General features: G+C 41.8%; 1 protein-coding gene across 1 annotated transcript in view; it reads left to right on the forward strand.

Moving 5' to 3' along the window:
• TM4SF4 (transmembrane 4 L six family member 4) overlaps positions 1–18,459 on the forward strand; it is a 19,587-nt gene extending 1,128 nt beyond the window's left edge. Inside the window, exons 3-6 of the mRNA XM_024769035.1 lie at positions 1,928–1,944; positions 12,280–12,419; positions 17,124–17,313; positions 18,442–18,459. Of these exons, the coding sequence (XP_024624803.1) occupies positions 1,928–1,944; positions 12,280–12,419; positions 17,124–17,313; positions 18,442–18,459 (365 nt within the window). The remainder of the gene's footprint in view (positions 1–1,927; positions 1,945–12,279; positions 12,420–17,123; positions 17,314–18,441) is intronic.
• The last annotated feature ends 3,549 nt before the right edge of the window (positions 18,460–22,008 follow it).

A 22,008-nucleotide genomic window follows, 5' to 3' on the forward strand; every position in this document is an offset into this window, starting at 1 on the left:
GCTCCGGGGCGCCCTGCCTCCTTGCGCCGGGCGTGGGGATGAGTTACTGGCCCCAGGCAGGACTCTGGGGGCAGCTGGTACAGGGATAAATGTGGGATTCTTGCTGGTGTAAAATAACAATAATCATAAAAATTTAAAACCATAGCCCTCCTACTTATAGGGTGTAAGTACCATTTAAAATGTTACGAACAGGCAGGGCTATCAGAGTTGGAAAATTTCAGTGATGCCATGTAAGGAATGCATGCTCAGAAGGCAGAGATGGGGGCTGTGACTCTCCCTCTGCCACTTCGAAGCCCTGAGACTTTGGGCAAGTCATTTCCCTTCTCTGGCTCTGCATTGCCTCATCTGTAAAGGGGAGCTGGGACAGGATAACAGATGGTAACCTCCTCTCCCCGATAGCCCCCTAAACTCTCCATCCACACCACTGCCAGCTTCACTGCTTCAGAGGCTCAGCAATTCCCTACCTCTACCTGGATTTTGCCTCGGGCCTTCTGTTTCCTTTCTTGTTTCCTGCAGCCATCCATCTTTCGTGGGCAAGCTAGAGAAACTAGGCTTCACCATTCCGAGCTGGAGTGGGAAGAAGGCTGGGAGTGGGGTTGGGTTCCATTTCCGCAACTGGGGTTCTCTCTGCCGTCCTCTGTTCATCTATAAGATGAGGAAGTTGGACTAGATCAGAATGTCCCAGGTACAGACAAGCTCTGCTGGTACACAGATGTGCTCTATCTTTCAATAACATCGAAAGTTAATTTTGATTCTCCTTCAGTCCTCTCGACTCTATCAAGAAAACTCTTATTTTGATGGAAATGTCTTTACTATTTCTAATCCTTTGTAATCTCCCTTTCGACCAAGTCTCCAGCTCCAGGAATGCAAGAAACGTTAACTAGAAATTCAATAATATTTTGTTTTTGTATGTTAATGATTCTAGTTTTTCATTCATAGAGGTGATATAAATTAATAAAATAGAGAGTTGACTTAAAGAAAAATATTGAGTTCAGGTACATTGATGTGGCAAAAATGAAGAAGGATGAACTGGAATTACTGGCTGGATGATGAATAAGACCAGCTCCTGCTCTAATTTCCCAAGATTCAATTGTCCATCTAAGAGAACCCCAAGGATGAATTATGCACTCTTACTGTAACCTCTTAAAGGGAAAGGTGTAGCAATTTGTCCTGAAACAGAATCATCTCTAACATTTCCTTCTCATCACTATTTGTTCAGTCAATTAAAAAATATCTATTGACTACATATGAAGGGCTGAGGCTGGTGCACTGCAAATACAATGATGCTTTTCCATGTGAGATAGAGGATCATTCAAAGAGAATGTTCTCACCTTTTTAACACCATCAAGCATTGGTTATTATAGCAACATTTAAAATCATCATTTACAAAGAGATGTAAAAATCAACCACAATTCATTTACTACAATTATGTAACATGTGCTATATATAATATTTTACTAGACTTAATTATAAAGGAAAGGAATAAATATGTAACTCATTTTCTCTTTGAAATGTAATCCCACTATACCTTGTGGATTTGGGGGCAATAAATTGGAAACAAGAATTTGAAAAAAATCAACAATTAAGAAAGTTGGATGGGGCTTCCCTGGTGGCGCAGTGGTTGAGAGTCTGCCTGCCGATGCAGGGGACACGGGTTCGTGCCCCGGTCCGGGAAGATCCCGCATGCCGCAGAGCGGCTGGGTCCGTGAGCCGTGGCCGGTGAGCCTGCGCATCCAGAGCTTGTGCTCCGCAACGGGAGAGGCCACAACAGTGAGAGGCCCGCGTACCAAAAAAAAAAAAAAAAAAAGAAAGAAAGTTGGATGAATTGCTTAGAAATCCAACAGCTCATTCCCTGGTGCTGAGGAGAAGTCTGAAGATTAGCCAGTATAAAGCCAGGGTTTTTGTTTGTTTATTTCTTTATTTTTAGGTTTATACATCACCAAAGTGAGATGCGAAACAATATTCAAAGTACTGTGCAAAGAGTGTTTTTAAATTAGATTTATGTGAAGTCCAAGAAGAGGCAGAAAAGTCACATTTTTACAAGCACCGTTGAGTCAATACAATCTGAAACATTTGGTCTGCCCAATTCTAGTTGTCTGACTGGGTTTCCTCACCCCACGGGGGGCATCTTCCCTTGGGTTGAGGATGACTCCTCCCGGCCACTGGCTGACTCTCCACAAGGGTAGTGCCCGTCAAAGGACCAGCTCTGCCAGCTGGAAACAAAGACACAGCCAGAGATGCCCTGTACCAGGGGCACCACACTCTAGGTGGCCAGCAGAAGGATTTCTTGTTTGGGGTTCATTTGTTTGTTAGTCAGCTGCCAACTTTTAAAAGTAGAGAGATCTCACAAAAAATATCTAGATATCTTACTTTTTTTTTCGAAAAACAAAAAAATAACCTGTTACTCCTGGGCCTCCATTTTGACACAAAAAACGGCCTGCACTGGGCGTGACTGAGCTCTTCACCCACCGCTAAGGCCACTGGGTTCATGCCCCTGCTTTAGAGCCAAGTTTCCTTAAGGTTCTGAGGTTCTGGAGCAATCATCAGTTTCTAAAGAAAGGTATTTACAAACATTTTGTCAGACAAAAAGAAAAAGATCTGCGGCATAATTTGATGGGTACTATAATGCTAAAGGTTTGAATTAGTTTCCCAAAGGCTCACAGCCTTCCCCTCCAGTGTTTAAGGAACACTGGGCTTCTGAGGAACGTGGTGTAAGAAATCCCGTTGGGCAGAAAGGTCTGTGAGGCAGGAACAGACTAGGCCAAGGGCTGCTGAGCTACATCCTGCGGCTGTCTTCACAGCTTTGCTCTCCATCATTTGTTTCCTGGTCTCTCTCTCTCCTCTCTTCTTTGCTGCATCTTTCTGGAATATTCCCCAGAAGTCAGCTGCATCATTCTCTTCCCTTCCCTTGGGCAGTGAAACCAGGACATATGAATCAACAGTGGAAGCAGGATGTGATGGCTGTAGAGATAAAGCAAGACAGTGAGCTGGGAAAAAAAAAAATCTTGAGGTCACCTAGTTGATAGTTTCATAGTGAAACTAAAAAATAGAGGCAAACTCTCCTCTGAGTCAGAGTAAGACTGAAACCCAGTCCCAGGGATCTGCAATCTTTTAAATAAATTAGGGTAAATGAGAGTTGAGAAAAGGGAGCCCTGGGGCAAAAGCTATGAGAGGAGGGTGACTTCCAAGGTGGGCTTTGGAAACCCTGGCCTGGGTTTGTAGTTAGGTCTCAACCTCGTTCTCCAAAACTGGAGGTGCCCTAGCTGCTGATCTGTGGTTGGTCAAGGTCTCCTGCCCTCTAATCCTTAGAAAAAGAAAAAAATTTGACATCTCAGGGTCCAATGGGACAGCTGATTAATTTTATCAACGCTTTTGTGTTAAGTATGTTCTTTAGTAAGAGCCTTTAGAAGACCTTGACCTTGACTCAGAAGAGTGTCTCTAATAATGGGCCTGATAAAGGAGATATTTAGGGGTAGGCTGGCATTTCAGCATTCTGAAAGTATATCAGGCAGATAAAGCCCCCCCCCACCCCCCAACCCATAGGCAGGGTCAGATGATTGACAGACCTGTTCTGAAGGAAGATCTTGGATAGTTCATAAATCAGTCTATTCACTGTAGAGTCAGCACTTCTCCCCATGACCAGCTCGGCTCACCAGTGCCCCTTAGGGATGCCTTCTGTGTAAGCACTTCTGCCATCAGTACTTCCTGGGGCCAAGAGCACAGCCGCCTCTGCATTCCTTGGAAGGACAGCCCATTTGAGGGGGACTTAAGAAAGACACTTCTTTTGAAATAACAGATTATCTTAAAAGGAGAAATAACGTATGAAACCCTATTTCTTCAGTAAATGTTTTCTTTGCTTCAAAATCCTCTGCTGTAAAATGGACCGTGGCAGTTGCTATCTTTCGTAAGGACATTGCAAGAATGGTGGAAGAGGCTGCAAGCCTTAGTGTGCAGGGCAGGGGAGAGTAGTACCAAGTGCCTGGGGGTACTGAGGACACATAGGTCCTCGATAAATGCTTGTTGGATGAATGAAGTAAATGAACGCTCTGGGAGGATTTCAGGTGATTTCCGTACTTTATCAGGCTCAATTCTCACAATAGCCCCTAATGAGTTAGGCATTAAACTTCTCGTTTTATAAATAAGGAAACTGAAGCCCTTGCAAGTTGAGTTTCCGACCACCACACCCGCGACGCCCCTGTCTGTCTTACGGGCTTCCCAAGGCTGAGGCAGAAAATACAGGAGGACATTCACGTTTAAGCGAGAAAACACTTCAAGTGATATCTATGTACCTCTTAGAAAACTTGCTGAGAGGAACCTTCATGCCCACCAGAGATGTTGCCCCAACATGTTGCCACTACCCAAGCCTCAAAATACCATGTCTCCAAACCACCCACCCTTCTCCCCTTCTCAGCCCCCCCGCCCCTCCTCCATTTGCTTCAGCTGACATAATACACACCACGGACCAGGGCAGAGCTGGGATCTCATCCCACATCGTCTGCCTCCAGAGCCCCGTAGAGGGGGAGGCCTTAAAGCTGACACATGGAGAATCCGAGAGCATCTTCTTCCGTTTCAAGGGAAGTATTTACAGCATATACATTAACACATATTTCTTTAGAAATACAAACTGAACACGTGTGCTGAGCAACCATAAGACAGTCAGCCTGTTTACTTTTATTTTTCTCCCCAGAGCTATACTCTCTGTATTTCTGGAAGGTTAAAGTATGTGAGGCTATGATTATTAAAACATTATAATATAAGTATGACACTTATCAAGTGCTTGTTAATGTCATGGGAAATTATCCAAATCTTGGAAATAGGCAAAAGAGATTTCTGGGTATCCCCACGGTGAAGTACCAGGCATTATCTACCCCACCCGGGGGTTATCTGATTTGCTAGACAATGTGTACATTTGATTCCCTATTTCCTATTTTTGATTAGTTATCTTACATATTATGATCTCTGGGAGACAGGTAGTTATTATCAAGGCTTATTTTACAGAAGAAGAAATGGAGATCTTAGAAAGATGACCTTCCCAAATTCATGGGGGAGGAACCAGGACTCAAACCCAGATCTGTCTGCCTGTATCCCACGCCCTTGACCACTACACTATACAATAGTGTCCCCCTTTACTATTTATTCATTTAGAATAGGGAAAACATGTCCACAGTACAAAAACTACAACGGAAGCCACACATTCCTGACTCCAAAGTCTGGCAACGCCCTTCCCCAGAGGTTACCAGTGTTTCCAATTATTATTCCAGGCCTTTTGCCTGTTTAGTTTAAAAAACACCAACTTGAAGCATCTGCTCCCTGACATATTCAACTTGATTTCAATAACTTCTCTTTTAACGTGAAAAGTTTTGTATCATGAAACCCATGATAAATGGAATGTACTTCATCTGATTTTAAGACTGATAACATCTCAGAGTAGTAAATTTAGCAAATTTTTAAAGACTTCTGAACACGAAATGACTTAAAACAAAGTGACATAAAGTGTACCTTGCTTCATGTAGGTCATCCATTCTGGAAAAGTTATGAAAAATTATTTAGAGTATTTTTTTTATTTCAAGTTGAGATATTTCAAATGTGAATACAAAAACAAAACATACTACCTGTAGCTTTATGAAATTGTAACCTGATGCCATATTTTCTTCAGAAAGTTTTGTAAAGAAATAAAACCTTATTGCTTCAATTGAGGGTCACTGTCTTGCCCTCCTCTGTTATACATCCCTCCCTCCTGCGAGTAACTGCAATCAGGGAATCAGTACAGCCCATACCCATCCATTTTTTTTTAACTTTTACTACCAAAAATCGATCTTCCAAATGTTCTAGACTGTACTGTCCAATACAGGAGCCACTATCCACATGTGACTATTGAGCCTATGGAATGTGGCCAATCAAAATTGAGATGTACTAATTTCATTCGTTTACATGTAGCTAGAGGCAGGACGGGAATAAAGGTGCAGACCTACTAGAGAATGGGCTAGAGGACACAGGGAGGGGGAAGGGTAAGCTGGGACAAAGTGAGAGAGTGGCATGGACATATATACACTACCAAACGTAAGGTAGATAGCTAGTGGGAAGCAGCCGCATAGCACAGGGAGATCAGCTCCGTGCTTTGTGACCACCTAGAGGGGTGGGATAGGGAGGGTGGGAGGGAGACGGAAGAGGGAGGAGATGTGGGGATATATGTATAACTGATTCACTTTGTTATAAAGCAGAAACTAGCACACCATTGTGAAGCAATTATACTCCAATAAAGATGTTATAAATAAATAAATAATAACTAAATAAAAATAAAAAATTTTTTTAAAAATTGAGATGTACCTGGGACTTCCCTCGCGGTCCAGTGGTTGAGACTCTGCGCTTCCACTGCAGGGGACGTGGGTTCAATCTCTGGTCGGGGAACTAAGATCTTGCATCCTGCGAGGCTCGGCCACAGGAAAAAAAAAGAAAAATTGAGATGTACCATAAGTATAAAACACATACCAGATTTCAAAGAACTGGTAAAAAGAAGAATGTAAAATATCTCATTAGTAATTTTATATTGATTACCTGTTGAAATGATAATATGTTGGATATGCTGAGTTAAAGGAAATATATTATCAAAATTAATCTCATTTTTTAAAACCTTTTAAGAAGTGTTACTGGAAAATTTTAAATTATGTATATGGCTCGCATTATGTTTCAGTTGGACAGTGTTGGGATAGAGGTGCTTACAAGGGGGACTCTTCGATAAAGGGGAAAATTATCTCATTGCTATTTTATATTAACTTGGTTTTTCATTTGCTCAGACTTGCCTAAAATGAGGACTGTTTGCATTTGTACTCACTTTTTGTGTCTGTAAACATTTGCCTGTGACATGTTCCAGGAATGATATCTAAAATCCTCCACTCATCTCACACAGCAGGAATAGCACAAGACAGATTTCTCCTCTCATTACCAGCCAGTGGATGATGAAATCCGGAGTTGCTTTAGTCAAAGGGGCCATCTGGCACCACCCACCCCTTTCTTCTGTTTGCCACCAGAAGCCGAGGCCAGGGAGGCGGGGGCCTGGGTGACTGAGGAGGCCGGAACCCTGGTTTCCGCAGACTTCCAAACTGCCTTCCTGGAAAAGTGATCTTTCTTTTCTATTACAGCAATTTTAGATACTCTTCCATTCTTAATAAGCAATAGTTTCATGATTCCTGACTAATAATTAGAACTCAAGCTCAGAAGGTCAAATAAGCAAAAAGATTTTTTTTTTCTTATCTGTCGTTTTATTTCTGTGAGAGAACCAATGTCATTCACAGAGAAATTTGCAAATAACAGAATATCTGGTGCTAGTGGCAGTGTGTTTTCTGTGTGTGTGTGTATTGGAAGAGGTGGTAGGTACAGGATACTAGACTGGGAGGGAGACCCAGTTCTTTTTGTTTGTTTGTTTGTTTTTTTGAAGTATAGTTGCTGTACAATGTTATATGTTACAGGTGTACAATATAGTGACTCACAATTTTAAAAGGTTATACTCCATTTATAGTTACTATAAAATTTTGGCTATATTCCCCATGTTGTCAAATATATCCTTGTAGCATGTTTTATACCTAATAGTTTGTACGTCTTATCCTCCAACCCTATGTTGCCCCTTCCCCTGAGACCCCAGTTCTTTTTTTTTTTTTTTTTTTTTTTCGGAACTATTGTGGCCTCCCCCGTTGTGGAGCACAGGCTCCGGACACGTAGGTTCAGCGGCCATGGCTCACGGGCCCAGCCACCCCGCAGCATGTGGGATCCTCCCGGACCGGGTCACGAAACCGTGTCCCCTGCATCGGCAGGCGGGCTCTCAACCACTGCGCCACCAGGGAAGCCCAGACCCCAGTTCTTAATCTAGCTCAGCCACCTTCTAGATGTGTGATTTGAGAAGGTCACAAAAGCATGGGCTTTGGAAACAAGTGGCCATGGACTGATCCTACTCCCACCACTGTACTCTTTGTTTGACTTAGAGCAATTATCTTAATTTCTAGTAGTCTCAGTTTCCTGTCTGGAAAATGTAGATAATCACACCCACCTCACAGGTTTGTTGAGAAGATTAAATGAGATAATACATCTAAGGCTGTCACAGAATGAAGCTCTTTGCATTATCTAGAAAGTGAGATGATTGCACTAGAAGGTTTTTGAGATCGTCATTTTTGTGAAAACATAATTATAAGAATATTTATTTAGTGGAAATTCTGGCTTTTGAACACTTTTAAGCAATTTTAAGATGAGAGACCCTTCCTTCAGAGAATCTTCTTTTTTAATTGAGACAATCCAATCCATCCCAAGGACCACATGTCAAAAATGTTTCCAGACCACTCAGAGCCTCACTCTGAAAGGACAAGAGGTGAAACATTAGGAAAAACTGACCTGAGCATAAGCTTTTAATTGCTCTACTGGAACGTTCTGGCCATTCCTAGATTAATACCAGCTGTGTCTAACTAAACAGCAAGTTGATTGGAGCATGGAGGTAGCTCAGAGACAGAGAAGTAGCTAGATAAGCTCTCGTTAAATTGGAGCAGCATCTCCCAAAGTGTGTCATTGCAAGGGCTCAAGGGAAGAAGTTATAGGCTCCTGTAAGATCAGAAAACTCTGCAAATTACAATATATACCCAAATATAAGGTGAAACTTTGTATAAAACCACCTCTTATTTTCCCAGAAAGCAGTTTCAAAAAAAGTTATTTGACTAACGTGAATATATGCATAAGCGTTCTGTGATATATGCATATTTAAAGCACATGTATAAAATATAAAATAATTTTAATAGATTGATTTTGAAATATTACTTCTTTCCTCTCATTTATTTTAAAATGTTTTCATGTTTTTTGACCTTAATGTCTTTGCTCCCACTAAAGACACCACTGGAGCCATCAAAAGTTTCCCACAGCACATCTTTTTTTTCCATTTAATGACATTTTTGTATCCATGTATGATGCTGTCAGCGGAAATTTCACTCAGTCATAAGTATCAATTCAGATAAGACGAAGACAGTATTCAGACATCCCTCTTGCAAGTATATATTAATGATCCCCACAATTGTAAACACGAAACATACTTATATTAGAATGCCCTTTAAAAGGCTTGTTAACTATAATATCTGGAACTAGGAATTGTGAGGTCAACTTTCCTAGAATAATTAGCAAATCTGTGTTAAGAAGGAAATGTTTAAATAATTCTGTCATCCAACAGTAATTGGGTTGTTTCTGACTAATGTCTTTCCCACACAATACTTGTTTGTTCAAATTTGAGGAAATGTCCTATTACCTGATGGATGAAATAAGGGCACAGCTCTAAAGCAAGTCCCTCACTTCTGAGGGATAATTTGAGAGCTAATCATTTTCCTTACATTCCAGTATACATAGTATATCCCCTCCTTGGAGCTTTGTACATATTAGCATATCACAGAGATTCTTAGAAGTACAACAGGAATGAAACCTATTTAACTTTATACAATTCAACGATTTCCAAAATTAATCAACAAGACATCCTTTGGAAAAGAGATTGCCTGTTCTAACATGATAAATTGACCCAAATTTTTATTTGCTTCTGACCTAGATTATATTCACAATGTTCTTGGTGGTGGGAATGGGTTTAGGATACCCTAGGCATAAAAATTAAGAGGAAAAATCTAAATAATGAGTATATGAACTTTAGTCATTGAAAATATCCAATAAGTAGTTATCCAGTGCCTTTGATAAGTTGGAGAGGGAAAAAAAAAACAAACAAACTGTTGGTGGTAGGGGTGGAGCAATGTCCTAACTATCTTCAAATAACCCACTGTCCATGGCTTCAAGGAGTTTGTCCTCTGGCTGGGGAAGACAGACGTAAACAGCTATGCAGTAATGTGTTATATATACTGTGCTATGATGGGAGTTGATACAATCTAGAGCCCTGGAGGTGGGAGATATGGATGCTGAAAACTTGGCCTCTGTACACCAGTGCCAAATTGAATCTCTGAGACAGAGTTTTGTGTGAAGTAGAAAACAATAGCTTTATTGCTTTGCCTGGCAAAAGGGAACACAGCAGGCTCATGCCCTGAAAAACTGTGTCCCAACCCAGGAGGATTTGGTGAGGCGTTTTATAGCAATGGTTCAAGGGCAGCTTTGCTGATAAGGATCAGGGTATGTGCAGGGCCTGAACTTCTTGAATCTGGTCTCAAGTGGTCTCCTGATGAGCTTCTCAAGGTTATCAAACTATGACCTTCTCTGGAATGAAGAAAGCTAACATCTTCCATTTGTTGGGGGTTTTAGTTCTATAAAGAGCTCAAAGATATTATTATGTGTATCCCTTGAGATGGAACCAGGACCCTGCCCCAAGGCTGCGCTATTGTTTCTTGGCTATTCCTCCCTTGTCTCTGCATCCTCTCCATTCCCTGATTAGCAACTGTTCAAGTCTGCTCTTTGGGATTCTGGGAAGGTTATGGAGGCTAGAGTCTGTTCCCTACAAACAAGAAACAGGGACATGGAAAGGCTTCCATGCCCAGGAACTCCACAGGGTCTTGTTCTCTTTCAATATGAAGAAGGGAATGGTCAGTTCTATTTGGGAAGTCAGACACAGTACATGGAGCCAGAGCTCAGTCTTGGAAAGTTGCATCAAAAATACATTTATAGAGACTTCCCTGGTGGCGCAGTGGTTAAGAATCTGCCTGCCAATGCAGGGGACACGGGTCCGGGCCCTGGTCCAGGAAGATCCCACATGCCACGGAGCAACTAAGCCCATGCACCACAACTACTGAGACTGCGTGCCATAACTACTGAAGTCCATGTGCCCAGAGCCCATGCTCGACAACAAAGAGAAGCCGCCACAATGAGAAGCCCGTGCACCTCAATGAAGAGTCGCCCCTGCTGGCTGCAACTAGAGAGAAAGCATGCACACAGCAACGAGTACCCAACATAGCCCAAAATAAATAGATAAATAAATAAATTTTCAAAAAAAATACATTTATATATGATATGACATATGATACGAATACGAACCCCAGCTAAATAGATTACACAGATTCCAGTTGCCCAGGCACAGTTAGATCCTCTCTACACTCTAACCCCACCCTCAAACCCTCAAATATGTACTGTAAAAAGATTGATAGTAATACAGGGAAGGGGAAAGAGGAAGTATCTGACATTTAACTTGGGTTATCACATCTAATTGAGGTAGGCTTTATCATGCCCATTTTATAGATGAGAAACTGAGAGTCAGTCATCACACAGAGAAAAGTAGCAAAACTGAGATTTGAGACTGGGTTCTGCTGACTTTTAAACTCTTGTACTTTGCACTACACCTTCATGTCCCAAAACAATAGAGGTGATCATTTTCCACCTCTATTTACAGAATTGTTAATGTTTTCACACTACTCTCTAATTACTGTTTAGAATGGACATTGCCTCTCTAGGCCCTTTTTTTTTTTTTCATCTCTAAGAGGGAGTTAGCCTGGATAGGCTCCAGGATTGTTTCTGCCTTTTATATTCTATATTTTATCTTGGTTTTATAATTTTAAAAAAAGATGTAGTACAATCTATTTTTCACTAATTAATCTGTCATATAAAAATATTTAAAAGAACTGGAATCATTGGGCTTGTGTAACCCAAAGAAGAGAAAACTTACAGAGGGTGGAAGGGGTAGAGAGATGTCATATAGAAAATATTTTTGTGTAAGATATAAAATATCTTCAGATATTTTAAATGTTGCTACCTCATGGAAGAGAGGTTGGACTTAATCCTTTTGAACTCAAGGAATGTAACTAGGACGGATGAGGAGAAATTCTAGACTTCTACCCTTTCTCATAAGCAGAGCCTTCCTGCCACATGAGGTCCCACTGTGACTTAGCCTCAGTGAGATTCATAAGCAGAGCCTTCCTGCCACATGAGGTCCCACTGTGACAGCCTCAGTGAGATGATTGTGCCACAGAACTGAAGATCACTTCCCATTCTAAGATTCTTTGATTCTGTAATAGACTGGTCTTCCATATTAGGCCTGTGAAGGACAATTTGTTCTTAGCAAGGTTAAAAATCCTGGTTCAAAGGTATCAAACCATAACTAGCACTTGGGTCATCAATGAATAGGTGAAAAAGATGGGGATGGGGTTGGAGAAAGGGACATGAGACACCAAAACTCATTCTAGGAGACTCCACAGGCCCCATTTCCAGTAAAAACTGGCTGCATACCCCGTAACTTTCCCATATTCACCATGCTCAATAGCAGGCCAGTTAGGCGTGCTGTGTGTAATCTCTGGACACCTCAAGAACCTGGCGGTCTCTCTCCTTCTCTTTCAGATGTTCACCTCCACAATATTTGCTGTGGTTGGAGTCTTGGGTGCCGGATACTCATTTATCATCTCAGCTGTCTCAATCAACAAGGGTCCAAAATGCCTCATGGTCAATAATAGCACGTGGGGCTACCCCTTCCTGGACGGGTAAGGTACACCCTTCAATGCTCACATGTCACCATTTGGGGCACCAGCAGGTAAAGGCCCATGGGGGACACCGTTCAAGGTCCGCCATCTTCAGTTTACAAGTCTCAGGCATGTTGCTCCTTTGAGGCAGAGCTGGAGTTGTGGGGTGAAGTTACACAAGATCTCACCTCTAGGTGCTCTTTTGACAGACAGCAGGAGAAATAATGGAAGAGGGCACCTCAGTTGGCCTGAGGGAAGGGTGTTGGTGGTGTCACTACTTGCATTCAAACATTTATTAGTGGGCTTCCCTGGTGGCGCAGTTGTTGAGAATCTGCCTGCTAATGCAGGGGACACAGGTTCGAGCCCTGGTCTGGGAGGACCCCACATGCCGCGGAGCAACTAGGCCCATGAACCACAACTACTGAGCCTGCACGTCTGGAGCCTGTGCTCCGCAACAAGAGAGGCCGCGATAGTGAGAGGCCCGCGTACTGCGATGAACAGCGGCCCCCGCTTGCCACAACTAGAGAAAGCCCCCGCACAGAAACGAAGACCCAACACAGCAAAAATTAATTAATTAATTAATAAACTCCTACCCCAACACCTTCTTTAAAAAAAAAAAATTATTAGCATCAACATGAGGCAACTAATAATATTGATAAACAGAGAGCAGTGACTTCCATTGAAAATCTTATAATAGAAAGTGAAAATGACTACTCATTAAGCTCAAAGGCTTCTGCTAATACCCCAGATGATGGATAACTAAACAATCTCTTAAGGTGCAGATTTATGGAAAACGACCTTGAAAGCACTGTAGGTTCTTCATGAGAGTTATTGTTAATAGAACTCATTAAAGTAACAATATTTTCACGGTACTTTGTAGTTTAGAAAGAACTTTTTTAAAAATAAATTTATAATTTAATCTCCACAACCACGTCAAGAGATAGCAACTCCCCACTGAGGCAGACTGAATAAGTGTGATGTGCTCCAAGTCTCACAATTAGTGGGCAGCAGAGACAGGGAGCAAACTCTCATCTTCTAACTTCGAGTATTATTAATCTTTTTATATTACACATCCCTCTGCCCCTAGACCGCACTGCTCAAGGCAGTAGACAGTTGCCATACGTGTCTACTTAAACGTAAATTCACGTAAATGAGATAAAGTTTAAAATTCCTCAATCACACTAGCCATATTTCAAGCACTCAGTAGCTGCACACAGCTATTAGGGACTATATATATATATTTGTGTGTGTGTGTGTGTGTGAGCGGTACGCGGGCCTCTCACTGTTGCGGCCTCTCCCGTTGCGGAGCACAGGCTCCGGACGCGCAGGCTCAGCAGCCATGGCTCACGGGCCCAGCCGCTCCGCAGTATGTGGGATCTTCCCGGGCCGGGGCCCGAACTCGTCTCCCCTGCATTGGCAGGCGGACTCTCAACCACTGCGCCACCAGGGAAGCCCCTCAGCTTTTTTTTTTTTTTCAGTACGTTTCTTGTAATTGAAGTATAGTTGCTGTACAATATTACATAAGTTACAGGTGTACAATGTAGTGATTCACAATTTTTAACAGTTAAACTCCATTTATAGTTATTATAAAATATTGGCTGTATTCCTCGTGTTGTCCAATATATCCTATACCTTATTTTATACCTAATTGTTTGTACCTCTTAATCCGCTCCCCCATGTTGCCCCTCCCCCTTCAACTTCTTAATCTGTGTATATGTTCATTCATTCAGTGAATATTTCCTGGGGCATAGTTCAAGAAAACTAGCACCTCCTCGTAGGATTGGGAGGGATGATGGAATGCAGCTAGCCCAGCGCCCAGAACACGGGCAGGACCCCGTACATGAAAGCTGCTCATTTACTGAACACTCCCTGTGCTGGAACTGGGGACAGAGATGGGGACATGGTCTCCACCCTTGTGGATGTATAGTCACAAAGAGAAGACAGACAAATGGACAGATGCGGACAGCTCAGGGTCCTGGGCACTGTGTACCAGAAGGAACCAGAGGGCTGGGAAGCACAGAAGGGGTACCACAGCCAGCTGAGGGCAGGAACATCAAGGGGTCTGTCTCAGAGGAGGAGGTGGCGCTCGAGTTACCCAGGCAAAGCCCTCGGGCTCCCCTGCTCCTTCCTTCAGCTGCCTTTGCTGCTGCCAAGAAGTGAGTTGTATGAAATCCATGGTGTTCTACTCTGAGGCTGATGGAATTACTGAATCTCAGGTGGGACCGCCCTTCACAATGATGAGATTCAGTGGGTTTAAACTCCTCATGTCACAGAATGTGGAAGCATGGTTTAGCCTCCAGATCCGTGAAAAAATTAGGGCCCTCTCTCACCTGGGGTTGGAGGGTTGGACGCAGCAATCATTTCCCGAGATCTGAGACTCTCAGAACCTGAGAGTTTGGGGGGAAAGAAGAAGGGCCTGTGGAACAGCTATCCGTGAGGGTTTGTAAGGGGTGAGGCAGCAGCTGGAGTGGAACTGAGAGGATTTCTCCACCCAAACTCAATCCTTGCTTCCAAATTCCCCCGTGAGCGGTTCAACAATATCACCACCAGGGGGTGGTGTCGTCCCACCGCTGGACAAACTCTTCAGCTGAGGGTCCAAACTGGGGACTGCCGATTACTTCACCTTAGGATCTTTTCTTTATAAAATGTGCCTGGAAAATATTGTCTTTTTATAACCTCTTATAATCATCAAGTTGAAAAATTGTAAAGATAGGAAGGACTACATGGAAAAAAACAGAATGGAAAAATGAGTGTTTTAAAAATAACATAATGGGGGCTTCCCTGGTGGTGCAGTGGTTAAGAATCCGCCTGCCAATCTTCCTGGACACGGGTTGGAGCCCTGGTCCGAGAAGATCCCACATGCCGCAGAGCAACTAAGCCCGTGCACCACAACTACTGATCCCACGTACCACAACTACTGAAGCCCGCGTGCCTAGAGCCCGCGCTCCACAACAAGAGAAGCCACCGCAGTGAGAAGCCCACGCACCACAACGAAGAGCAGCCCCCGCTCACCGCAACTAGAGAAAGCCCACGCACAGCAACGAAGACCCAACGCAGCCAAAAATAAATTTTAAAAATAATAGTAACATAATGAAAAGAAGTCTTATACAGCCATACGTAGGTATATTATCTCAGTGAAATTTCACAGTTGTGAGGTTGTTCTCAGCCCATTTTATAGATGAAGAAACTGATGTGAAGGCCAGGGGGTGGGGGGTGGTAGGTGACTTGTGTGAGGAATACACAGCCAGTGAGAGGAATGCTTGGATTCAAACCCAGGTCCATCTGAACCCAAAATACCAGCCTTTTTCTTTTAGACCAGACTGCTCAGCTTAAGTAAAATAATAACAATATTAGGGTTTATGGAAAACTTACGATATGCTAGGCACTGTTCTAAGTGCTTTACTAGCGTTAACTCATTCAATCCTTATTTAACCCTATGATTTGATATCGTTATTCCCATCTTACAGAGAGATACACAAGTCACACAGCCAGTGAGCTGCTAGAACCTGTATTCTCATGGGAAGGTGGATCAATGTGATAAACAATGTTTTATTTTTCAATCAAGAGCGAAAGTCTCATTCTTTCCTTTATCCCTTCTGCTCGACTAAACTCTGGGGCATCTTCCATCATTTCAAAGATTTTTCAAAATCTTAATACAGAATGTATCTCAAATAAATGTGTGCTGATGCATTGGAGAAATCATCAGAGACGGATCGTCAAAATGATCTAAAAACAACGAGGTGGAGATTACTTTAGTAGTCAGATGGAGAGTTTCCTACTGAGGCCTTGAAAGGAGAGAGGACACGTAAAGGAAGAGGGAGAGACCAATTTGCAGCTTTAAGAATGTGAGAAGGAATATAAAGATGCAGAGATTTTACCCGCTCTACCCTCATCGTTGTCTTAAAGATACCACGCTTCACATTTCTCCTTCGAGGCACAATGCCCTTGATATTGTAGTGGATTCCTAATGTATATACTGTATAAATATATCGCAGTTTCTCCTATTTCAAAGTTTTTATAAAATGTGTATTAAGGCAACAGATCATTTCTCCCTTTTAGTTAATTAACTCTTTTTGCAGGTGGAATCCCTACATCTTCACAAAAATAGAGCTGAGTCAGTTCACAATTTGGCTAGAAGTAGACCTTAAAAGAATCGAGCTCTTCCCTTTGACTATACGACACAACTGTACTTTACATGGCTTCACACGGCCACTAGACGTGACAGATAACTTATCAGAAGTCCAAAAGGTCCCTAAGGACAATAGTAGGATAAAGGCCGTGAACATTTGTGAGATTCTGCTCCTGGAGTGTCTTCATTTTCATTGCCCCTTAATAGATATTAAACTTACCCATCCTCCTGGTCAGCTCGTAAAAATCACTCTGTCACTCAGTAGCTGTGTGAGCTGGGGTAAGTCACTTAACCACTCTGTGCCTCAATGTTCTCATTTGTGAAATGGAAGAAAAGAACCATAAAGTTTCTATGAGAAATAAAGGAGTGAATACGTGTTAACTGTTCAGAACAGGGTCTGGCACCTTAGTCTATACTCAATAAAATTGTTAGGTATTGTTTTTAAAAGTGTTGTTATTATGGCATTTTTTTTTTCTGATGGAGATTATATCTTGGATAGATAGTATTGCCAAAGAAAAATCGTTATGGTGACTTTCTAGCCTAGGGTATTGCGCACTTTTTACCAACATCTCCTTTTTGCCTCATGTTCCCGACAGAGATTACCTCAGGGACAGGGACTTATGGAGCCAGTGCGAAAAGCCTGACAACGTGATTCCCTGGCATCTGACCCTCTTCTCCATCCTGCTGATCATAGGGGCATTTCAGATACTTATCTGTGCCATCCAGGTGATCAACGGCCTCCTGGGGACCCTGTGTGGAGACTGCCAGTGCTGTGGCTGCTGTCGGGTGAGTTGGGGTCTTTGTCTTTCCTTCTCGGCACGCAGCTGAGGGAAGTTCTGCTCTCGGTGATGCTAACGTACCCAGGTTGAAGCTGTTCAAAGTTTTCAGTCTTACCCCTACTCCATATACATATAGAAGTTTATGATGATGTTTACATGAAGATCCCCACAGGAAGTGGACATCTGTTACAGGCACATATTATCAGGAATACGCATCACGGTCTGTCCCCAAATAATTTATTTCCTAAATAGATCTAGAAGTGGGTTAAAGTCGTCAAGTAATATATGGAAGGGTATTTTCTTTCCCTTGGAAAAGGTATAGAAGAGAAAATTCATTCTTAAGTGCAAAAAATAAAATCATTTTGGGATTTACTCTCCAAATAAGACTGTAAATGATCAACAATATGAAAAATAAACCTATAGACAGTAGGACAAGGTGATTATTTCAACTACTGAGCAAGCCACATCAGTCAATTATTCATACACATAAAGTTATTTTAAAGCACAGATTGAAGTATGAGGAAAAAAATTAAATAGAACTTGAGAGTTGGGGACTTCCCTGGTGGTCCAGTGGTTAAGACTCCGTGCTTCCACTGCAAGGGGCACGGGTTTGATCCCTGGCCAGAGAACTAAGATCCCACATGCCAAGCAGCACAGCAAAAAAAAAAAAAAAAAAAAAAAAGCATCCATAACAGAAGGCTCAGTACATTGTACTGACTGTTATTTCCTTAAGGGGATGGAAATCCATGTGACAGCATATCTTCAAGGAAAGGAACACAGTCTCTGGGTTCTACCTCCCCAGGTTCTCTACTTATGAAGTCCTGGCTCCTCTACTTATTAACTGTGGCTTCAGATACATCACTTGAGCCCCATGTGCCACTTATCAAAATTAATTTTAATAATAAAATGATGGAAAATAAAATGAAGCTTCCACACCTATAGCCTAAGCACAAGTTAAGTAACAGATTAAAACTCTGAAACAAAGTCAGAAAAGTACAGAAAACATTCAGTAGGCAACCAATAAGGGGTAGGAGTAATCAGGAATAAGAGGGGTGATGGGGAGGGGAAAGGGAGGGGACGAGAAAGCAAAGAAAAAAAATGATGCTGTAATTAATTAACCTTTTCTACCTTCTAGGGAGATGGACCTGTCTAAACCTCCATGATGAGCTGCTCTAACTTAATGGTGTGTGAGAAGATACATTAAACTTATTCTTCTCTTCTTGGGGTTGCCAATTCCTATCTGCTTCCTAACTGACAAAACTTAGGGAGGCCAGAGTTATTCCTTCTCCTTTCCAACCAGGTCAGCTCACTTTAGAGTTTCATGTTAGTTTCAAATAAAAAATAGTTTGGCCACTCAAGTAATATTTATGAATCTTTCAAATTAGCTTCCTCTTAGAATCGAAGAGCAGGTTCAAAGCAAATATTTCATAATTTTTTCTTTGAGTGAAAAATGTATAAGGTCACATGTACTGCCACACTGCTTCTTTGTATGTAGAGGTGTTAATATCGTTGGAAGTTTTACAGGAGTCAAAGGAAGAAAGCACATTGAAAATGAGAAGCTAAGACCAATTTTTATTTTTAAGATCTGTGGGAAAAAAGAACGACTGATGGATCATAAATAATTTTTATTTGTTTTCTTTTGTGCTAACATGTTTGAATTACTTGTAACTAATCTTCTGGGCCTGCCATCATTTGCAAGCATTTCCTTGTGTATATTAAATTGAAATCAGAATTCAGAGGTAATAAAGATTGTGTGCTTTTGGGGAGGTAGGGGCAAAAGATTGAATGAATAACACCCTCTTTTCATCTTTTCTACAAATGCTTCTTTTGCTCAAACAAAAAACAATGTTTTTAAAAAGCTGATTTGGGTAATAATTTTGTCAGCCTATGTATGACCCAGGATTAAGATAATAAGTGTTATCAGTTCTACGTGTTATGTTAAGACATTAGCTTTGGTTTTATGAGTCAGGCACTAATATGGAGTCAAATCCATTCTGTTGATTTCAGCTCAAACCCCAACTACCCACATATCAGCTTGGGGTTCCTGGGAAAGTTGCTTTCTAAGTCTCAGTTTCCCCATCTGTAAAAGGACTACTGAAAGGCAATCAATCATCAAGAAATTTTGGAGTCCCCCAAGGGTGAAACAAAGAGGCCTGTGGGATTGTCTATCTGACTGATGTATAATACGGAGGATCTTAGAGGGTGTTACAAGCTAGAGTCTCACTTCTGCTCCTGCCAAGCTGATTGGCTGCACTATGTAAATTAGGCACACCAAAAACTGGGTTTCTCACAGTCACCAAGAAAGCAATTACTAATCATAGTGCTGGCCACTGGGGGCCGGGCACTGAAGACCCAAAGAGTTACATGCTGTAATTCTTCCCTCGCTATATGAGAACTCTGAGGTCAGAGAGTGCGTCTGGAAGTTGCTTAAGTGGAAGGAAGAAAGGCAGGCAGATAGGCAATTAAGATCTCATTGGCAGAACTATAAATACAAACACACACATACACATACACTTACACAACGTGTTTCAATTCAGTTTAGACCATTGGTTCTCCAACATGGCTGATCATTAGAATCACCAAGGAAATGTTCTAAGGTTATGATTCCTGAACCCCAGCTTAGACCTACTGCATCTGAAAATCTAGGCGTGCGGCATGAAAGTTTGTCTTTTTTCCATTATATAGTGTTGAAAGCTCACCAGGTGATGCTAAAATCCAGCCACTTTGAGCAACCATTGATTTAGACCACAGACTGGCATGCACCAACAATGATGAGTCAGACCCCATAACAGTCCATTGGGAGCTCACACTCTACTGATTAATATTAATCAATGTAGTACATGCTAAACCCTAAAGGTGACACAGGTAATGGTATTCCAGAAATTCAGAGTTGTCAGGGCATTAGGGACTGATTCACTACCAAAGTTCTTTGATGAGGAAATAAGAATGTGGGGAAGACACATCAATTCTTTTTTCAGAAGTTTTCATTGACTCAGAACTTTAGAAATGAAGGGATTGTAGTCATCATCAACTCTAGTCTCATTATTTTACAGATAAAGAACTAAAACAAGTCTTTGACACATTTTCATACAAAAAGTTTCAAATCTAATTGTTATGAAGTTAGGGAAAATAGCTTACCATGGATAAAAGGACTTAAAAAGAAGAGACAGGAAACAAATGGTAAAGATGAATGGGCCCTTCCCTTGGTACATCCTCCTATAAATACACACACCTCTCAAGGTTGGTCATCCAACTGTCCAGAAAATTTAGTTTTTATTGAAATATAGTTGACACACAATATTATGTCAGGTTCAGGTGTACTACATAGTGATTCAAAATTTACATACATTATGAAATGATCATCACAATAAGTCTAGCAACCATCTGTCCCAACACAAAGTTATTACAATATTATTGCTTTTGTTTCCTTTGCCTTAGAACAACAGGTCCAAAAAAAATGTATTACTACGATTTATGTCAAAAAGTGTTCTGCTTATGTTTTCTTCTAGGAGTTTTATGGTTTCCAGTCTTACATTTAGGTCTTTAATCCATTTTCAGTTTATTTTTGTATATGGTGTGAGAAAATGTTCTAATTTCATTCTTTTACACATAGCTGTCCAGTTTTCCCAGCACCGCTTGCTGAAGAGACTATATTTTCCCCATTGTATATTCTTGGCTCCTCTGTCAGAGATTAATTGACCACAAGGGCATGGGGTTAGTGCTGTGCTCTCTATTTTATTTCATTGATCTATGTGCCAGTACCATACTGTTTTGATTACTGTAGCTTTGTAGTATAGTCTGAAGTCAGGGAGCATGATACCTCCAGCTTTGCTTTTTTTTCCTCAAGATTGTTTGGCTATTTGGGGTCTTTTGTTGTTCCATAAAAATTTTAGGATTATTTGTTCTAGTTCTGTGAAAAATGTCATGGGTATTTTGATAGGGATTTCATTACATCTGTACATTGCTTTGGGTAGTATGGACATTTTAACAATATTAATTCTCCCAGGTCCACGGTGCTAATAGTCTGGAGGGAGGATTTGAAAACGGCACTTGCCAGTGCTGATGCTATCCCAATAGAATGAGCTCCCCTGACTTCCCTGCTGGTTCAGCTGTTAAGATTCTGTGCTCCCAATGTAGCGGGCCTGGGTTTTACCCCTGGTCAGGGAACTAGATCTCACATGCCACAACGAAGATCCTGTGTGCCACAACTAAGACCTGGTGCAACCAAATAAATAGATTTTTTTTAAAAAAAGAATGAGCTCCCCAAAAGGACCACCATCCCCATTCTCGGAGGGTGGGGGTGGTCCCAGTTGCCTCCTGAGTCTCCAGGATGCTCTCTAAGATCAGCAAGTGGGTGTGATTCGGTCTCCTTTAAAACAACCACATCTGGACTGGGTCTCAGAGCATGTGAGATTTTGCATGTGCCCTTTAAGAGTAGAGTCTCTGCTTCCTATAACTCCCCAGCTCTCCCAAACGTAAGCCCTGCTGGTTTTCAAAGCCAGACATTCTGGGAGTTCATCTTCCTAGTATAGGATCCCTAGGCTGGGGAACCCAGTGTGGGGCTTAGACCCCTCACTCCTTGAAGAGGACCTCTATGACTGTGATATTCTTCCTGTTTGTGGACTGCCAACCCAGGGGTGTGGGTCCTGACTATAACGTGTCTCCACTCCTCCCACTGGTCTTGTTGTGATTCCTCTTTATG

The sequence above is a fragment of the Neophocaena asiaeorientalis genome, unplaced genomic scaffold, assembly GCF_003031525.2.
Source record: "Neophocaena asiaeorientalis asiaeorientalis breed wild unplaced genomic scaffold, Neophocaena_asiaeorientalis_V1.1 scaffold118, whole genome shotgun sequence".
NCBI lineage: Eukaryota > Metazoa > Chordata > Mammalia > Artiodactyla > Phocoenidae > Neophocaena > Neophocaena asiaeorientalis.